General features: G+C 39.9%; 1 protein-coding gene across 1 annotated transcript in view; it reads left to right on the top strand.

The window, feature by feature from the left end:
• Window positions 1-838: 838 nt before the first annotated feature.
• The window catches only part of LOC142150834 (START domain-containing protein 10-like), a gene marked incomplete at its 5' end in the record, with an annotated part of 54,514 nt that continues 48,256 nt past the window's right edge, over window positions 839-7,096 (top strand). The window contains one exon of the mRNA XM_075206016.1: window positions 839-1,069. Within this exon, the coding sequence (XP_075062117.1) occupies window positions 839-1,069 (231 nt within the window). The remainder of the gene's footprint in view (window positions 1,070-7,096) is intronic.

Here is a 7,096-nt window from a genome sequence, read left to right as displayed (position 1 = left end):
TTGCTGTGGTACCGGTTACATAGCTCTCTGCACCAATTGTATGTAGTGCATTGCAGTGAGAATATGCTATGCTGTACTGCCTCCATGTCACTTTGTTAATGTATTTTTTGGTCCAAGAAAGAAAGTGCATTGATCGTCTTGTGGATCAAGTTTTAGCAAGATAACCAGGTTACTTTAAATGAATTCATGCTTCCGAAATATCTCCCTGCAAGTCTACTTTCTTTAAGATCTTGATCCGTCCTCTGCAGTGTCAGTGCAGTAAGAGCCCAGTTCTCAGACTACTGCAGTGCATACATCTCTCACTGCAACAAGCCTGACAGCACACACTTAGACCTACAGTATGTTTACAGGCCTATTTATTGAACTTGATGAGGTTGCCTAGTTGGATCAGCTGAATCAGAAACTGGTGCAAAGACATCCAGATGGAGGTTAGACAGAGAGAAAGGGGGAGGTTGCACAGAAAGGAGGGAGTGGAAGTAATGGGCTGGGTAAGGAATCTAAGACACCTGTATGATGTTACCTTCTAAATAATATAGGACTTTCAGGGCTTAGGTATAGGAAACTAGAGACGAGTCTGCAGACTTTATTTGAATGCAAGGCTGGAGAAGTGCAGTTCTTTCCTGGGATCGCTGAGCCCTTGAATAAACACACAAGGAGACTAAGACTAACCTAGGAAATTCATCATACAACGGAGCAAAGAAACAAGCAAAGACTGAACACACTTAACCCAACAAAACCACTCGAGGAAAACAGTGGTCATGGGCAAAAATAGAAGCATCTTCTGCAAAGCTTAAGACAACACAGTCTTATTGTGCTAAACTGCAGTATCCGGTGACGATCAGATATACATGTAAGAAAGGCAGTAATTAATCTACTATTTGGACTACAGTTGCTGTTGAAGTGTATTGGAATAAGGAATGATGGGGTGCATATTCCAGATGATGCAGATTTTAGTTCGTTCCGGGAGCAGTGTGAGAGTGCTGAAGGCTGGCAGTGCCAATACAACAAGGGGGGAGTGACGGTGTGGAGCCAAGAGCAAGATAGCACCAAGTCTGTAAAGAAACTTAAGGTATAGTAATAAGAATCCTTTATCAGGTAGTTTCTCTTTATCACTAAATCGGTGCATTATTAGTAATATTAATAAGTCTTTGTGCTATTTGTTTGTGTATTATTGTTTATATAGAAGCACTGTTGTAATCATGAGGTTTAGAGACCTAAATTTAATCACATTGATCAATATACCCTTCTGTCTGTGGTGTGGGGATAATGGGCTCTAAACTTCATGATTACAGGTACTTTTCATTGCTTATTTAACACCCTAAACGGTACATTGCATGCATCAACTTAATATTTTACACTATTGTGTTCTAAAATCTTAATACTGATTTTAGAATGCAGTATGTTCTATTTTTAATGTGCTAACCTATATACATCAAAAATAATGTTTGTTTTGTTGTTGTTTTATTTATTTTATGCTTTTCTTGTGTTTTTAAATGTGTTTATCAACACTTTCTGCACCAAATTAATGTGAAAATGTGCCCAGGAATAATATAATTTAATACCCTATAGCATCTCTTTCTATCCTCTATATTAACAGACACTTTATTTAATTTTTTAAACAAAGCTATTCTTTAAATTGTTTTCACTGCAGATCAACATACATGTGTACCACACTACCAGTAAAAAGCTGCATAAACAAGGCAATGTTTAGAAAACACAGCAAGTGATCTTACAGGAAGTTGTAGGAATGTTTCTGCCTTTCATGCAGCAGTTTACATCTAATAACCTTATATTTTAGACTTAAAAATTTGTAACGCCACATTGTGATTAAGGTAGTGTTTCACAGCTTCAGAAAACAAACTACAGTCTTGCTGAAAAAAAATGCTGTGTTTATATGTAATCTATGACAATGCCATGAATGAGTGTTTGGTATGGGTTTTTTCTTGTAGGACTTTGTTTATTTTTTCCCGTCCTTGTTTATGGCCCATCTAGCCAGGTGTAAAAATGAACAGGCCAAAAATGGCTAAGTTCAACCTAACAAAAATAATTACTGGTATCTATATCCTACATTACCCTTCAATGTGTTGCAGGGCTGATTCCGGTATACAGTTGTAATCATGGGTTTATGTCCTATACAAAAAAATAATTATTCTTCCTTTTTCCTAAGATCTAGCCAGCTCGTAAAAAAGGCCAGAAAGGAACAAAGCATACATTCTTTGCAATGTCTTGTCCCTATGTTTGCAGTATTGCACCCATTTATATAGGCAAGCATAAGGATTTAAGATGGTATTGGTAGCGGGCATGCACAGTTTCGCTCATTGTATTGGTAGGGGGTTCCTTGCTGAAACTGGTGCAGTATTGTGCCTATTATCCTGCTTGGATGGTGGGTCTTCTCCGGGTGCTCCGGTTTCCTCCAACACTTCAAAAACATACTAGTAGGTTAATTGGCTGCTATTAAATTGACCTTAGTCTTTGTGTGTGTGTGTGTGTTAGGAAATTTAGACTGTAAGCTCCAATGGGGCAGGGACTGATGTGAGTGAGTTCTCTGTACAGCGCTGCGGAATTAGTGGCGCTATATAAATAGCTGATGATGAAAGAAAGAGAATTCATGTTGTGGGAATAGATAGCTACATGACCTTCGGAGGTGATGCTTTTACATTTTGGAGGGCTTTCATGGTTTAGTGAGTGGTCATAGAGTCTCTTTCCTCTACCACGAAAACCTAGGGGTATATTTGCTAAACTGCGGTTTGATAAAGTGGAGATGTTGCCTATAAGGCAACCAATCGGATTCTAGCTGTCAGTTTGTAGAATGTACTAAATAAATGCTAACTAGAATCAGATTGGTTGCTATAGGCAACAATATCCACTTTTTCAAACCCGCAGTTTAGTAAATATACTCCCTAATGTTTTACACATCATCAGAAAATGGTGTTTAGTCATGTTAGCCTAGGTTTTCATTGGGATGCCCTTACACGCTTAAGGTACACTTTATACAGGAAAACCGATTTATTGGATGGAGTTCTACAATTAATAAAAGCATCAAAAAGTAGGAATGCGTCACATGAAATAATGGCAGACCTGATGTTCAGTGTCTCATTATCTCCATAACCTGCTTAAGACATAGGGGCATATTTATTATCAACCGCATTTTAAACACAATTAATTTTCAATCCTTAGCGCAAAGATAAGGATTGAAATATCGTGATTATTTATTAAAATTCGTAACTAGGAACAGCAGTCACAATAAACTGCTGTTCCTACGAAGACCTGTCTCCTCAGTCCTCTATGGTCACTATCACAATGTGGCCACCTTGACCGGAGGGGAGAGAAGGTATGTTGTGGTGAGGGATCCAAACATCCTTCTACCACTATGCTCTCCCTGCTCTCCATCAGTCACATTCCCGAATAGTCCTGCCCTTCAATGCCTAGACATAAATTAAAATACTTAAATATGCATCCCAAACAGCAGTTTTCTGGAGATATTAATGAAAATGTGGTCGATAAATAGGCCACTAAGATTGGATAGAGAAGCATTTTAGAAGAAACAATATATACGTTATGTAATTCCCCCTAGTGGCACAAGTGTGTATGTGATGCCCAGGAGGGAGGAGAAGTGTGAGCGCAGGAGCGTGATGAGAGATGTGAGCATTCTGCATGGTGTGTTGAAAGATGTACAAAGGGAGAGTGTTGAAAGGAACCAGAAGAGCAGGAGAAAGTTCCATTACTTTGTGAAAAAGTTACTGTCTTGATGCATATATGGCTTTTAAGGAAAGACCACTCAGAGTTTGGATAAGCTTGGCATGTATGAGAGCTAGGTGTAGACTAATGAGGAAACTGAGTATGGAGGACCCTACCAACTGGATTATTTAGTATAGTATAGAAACGTTAGACCAAAAAATGGCAGTTGGTGTTAAGTGAACATTGAAAACCTACCCAACCAGTCATAAAGCAGGAGGAGAGAAGAAAAGTGAGGAGCACCTGTTACTCCATAAGTGGGTATCAGTTCCTGAATCAGGCTAATTATACCACTTTAATACTGCCGCCCCGGCAATATCCCGGGTTGTTAACCCGGGATATTGCCGGAGCACAGGGCAGTATAGATAAGAAGATTCCCGGGTCGGGCGGGTTCATACTGCACCTGCCCGACCCGGGTTTTAGAAAAAAAAATAAGTGTAAAAAAAATGTTTTAATTAAAAAAAAAAATACATAACAAATGTTTACTTAACTTATTTTCAGCCAGCGGTGTCTCCGGTGCGTTGCCGGCTGTCAGGGGGACCTCTGGGTACTAAAATGACGTCATTTCTAGTCCATTAGAAATGACTTCATTTTAGTACCCAGAGGTCCCCCTGACAGCCGGCAACGCACCGGAGACACCGCTGGCTGAAAATAAGTTAAGTAAACATTTGTTATGTATTTTTTTTTTTAATTAAAACATTTTTTTTTTTTTTTTTTACTTCCCCATTTTTATTTTTATTTTACAGTATGAATGGTGAGACCCTGGAATTACACGGGTTGCACCATTCATACTGCAGGCGAGCGGGGTCCAACCCGGAATTACCCCTCGCAAAATCCCGGGTCTAAGTCCCGGGATTTTAGACCCGGGATTTTGTGGTTGGACTATTCATACTGCACAAGACCCGGGTTTTCAGCGTGCCTCTGCAAAAACCCGGGTTTTTGGTGCAGTATGAATGGGGTATCACTAGCTCCAGAAAATCTGATGAAGGTTAGGATAAGTGGATGGTCCATCTAAAGACATTGGCAGGACACACAACAACCTCCTATATATGCAAAAAGAGGAGTTGTTTGTTAGTTTTCATTCTGGGGGTAAAGTTATCAAGCTGGCGGGTTTGCAAAAGTGGAGATGTTGCCTATAACAACCAATCACATTCTATTGGTAATTTTGTAGCATGTACTAAATAAATGATGACTAGAATCTGATTGGTTCCTATAGGCAACATTTCCACTCTTTCAAACCCGCAGCTTGATGCATTTACCCCTGGGTGTGTAAAAAGTAATAGAAGACAGGACTTAAAAGAAATATATAACCTTAACTAATGTGCATTCTAACGTGAGCCTTCAGTCTTGCCGATGGTGAACCAAAGTACTTTCTTTGAGGAACTTTGCACACTAAATAAAATACAATTACCGTTTTCTGCATTTGTTTTGGGGGTTTTTACAAAAAAAAAAAAAATGTTATTTATTTTATTAGGGGGCTTATATCACAACCCCAAAAAGCTATAAATGTCATGTATAGACGAAGAAATTAGTTTTTGAACATATATTTGACCTCAAACCAGGAAGAGAATACAAGAAAATAATAGGATGTGCGATATGAGTCCAGTACAGCATCCCTTGGAACGTATCGGCTAGCAGCATGGGAGTGTTCTTTTGAACGGCACCTAATACTCCTGCATCAGCTCTGACAAACATAAATTTGTATTTGTTTTTTCATAGTAAGACGATAAGTAGTGATATGCTAATGTTGGGTGTATGCACACATGGAATAGGATATTTTGGTAACGTTTACCACCTTAACACAAACTGTAGTGTTATTTGCAGGGTCAGTGAAAGCCAATAGGAGCACCATAGATGTTGCCCTCCTCTCTCCCCTCCTGGAAGCACCACCAACCACCAAGGAAGGTGGTTGGGTGCTGCATCCTTGGCTGTTCAGATACGGAGTGTGGTGCTTGGTGTGACGTCACAGCCAATTGCGACCAGCATAACATTAAGATAGAGAAAGCAGTAGCCGACCACTTCACATGTAATAAGCTGCTGGCTTCATGTCAGTGACCGGCGTTCTGTAGAGGAACGTCCCAGGGCATTAATATCACTGGATGAGGTTATGTCACTCATTCAGTGTTTTAGGCACCCCATAACCATTGGCACCCTAGGCAACAGTGTATGTTTGCATAATGGCAGCGCCAGGCTCTGAGTAATTGTCACACTTTTTCCATGAAAGTGAATGGATGTATGATAGAAGTGGCATGTCTGTAAAAATACAACTAAGAGATATAATGTGACATCCACGACTTTTAAACATAGTTTGAAAGTTCCTAATGATGTCATAAATTACCTGATAGATTTGACAGTTTGTCATTTGTTATTAACTGTCAGAAAATCATTGGTAGCTGGTAAAATTAATATTTGCATGCAACCTTAATAATCATAATTTATTTTTTTTTCTGCTTATATTTTCCACGCTTAAAAGCACAATGTTTTTTGTAGATTTCCAATGCTTTTTCCTATCCGCTTATCTCTGACATATTTCCTGAACTGCAGGACTTAAGTGGTTGAAATAGTTGTCAGTAAGGGTAGTCCCCATTTAAAGGTTTTCTAACAACTGGATATTTTAGCCAGTATATGTCACATATGTTTGAAATGTCTGATTACTTTCACATTTCACTACAGTGGAACCTTTTTTTTTTTTTTTTTTCTTTGCTGAAACAATATTGCTGCACTCAGAGCCGTAACGACGGCGGTGCGGGCTGTACGACCGCCCCGGGCGCAAGCCCAAGGGGGCGCAGCCGCCCAATACCTGCCTCTGTGCCAGACGAATCGCGGCTCTAATCCAGCTCCCCTACCAGCAACAATCGATTCCCTGCATCAATTTATCTTCAATACCTGCCATAGCTTGGCGCTTCTGCCCGCAGTGGAACGCGCATGTGCGTTCCACTGACAGGAAGTCCGGCATTGAATGCCGAACTTCCTGCTTGGTTCCACTGCGGGGCAGAAGCACCAAGCTATTCCAGGCATGCGTTCCACTGCGGGCAGAAGCACCAAGCTCTTGGTAGTCTCTTGGAAGTCTGTTTGGGGAGATTTCATTTAAACTGAAGGCCGGAGACATTTTCTATTCAGGTATTGAAGAGCCATTGAAACCACTTAAAGATCAGTGAGTTTACATTAGAACTGGTTTCAACTGCTGCAAGACATCATATCCTATACATACTAAGTCACTTCAAAGAGCCTTAGCACCTTAATTTAACATAATTAGACTATAACGTACGACACACATGATGAAACTATGGAGCAACAAAAGCTGGTCAGAATTTATTATGATCATTGTATATGAAATGCAAAATGTCCAATAATGTGAGGA

This window comes from Mixophyes fleayi, chromosome 4 (assembly GCF_038048845.1).
Source record: "Mixophyes fleayi isolate aMixFle1 chromosome 4, aMixFle1.hap1, whole genome shotgun sequence".
Classification (NCBI taxonomy): domain Eukaryota; kingdom Metazoa; phylum Chordata; class Amphibia; order Anura; family Limnodynastidae; genus Mixophyes; species Mixophyes fleayi.
The sequence above is the reverse complement of the archived record's forward strand: the minus strand, read 5'-3'. Positions and strand labels throughout refer to the sequence as shown.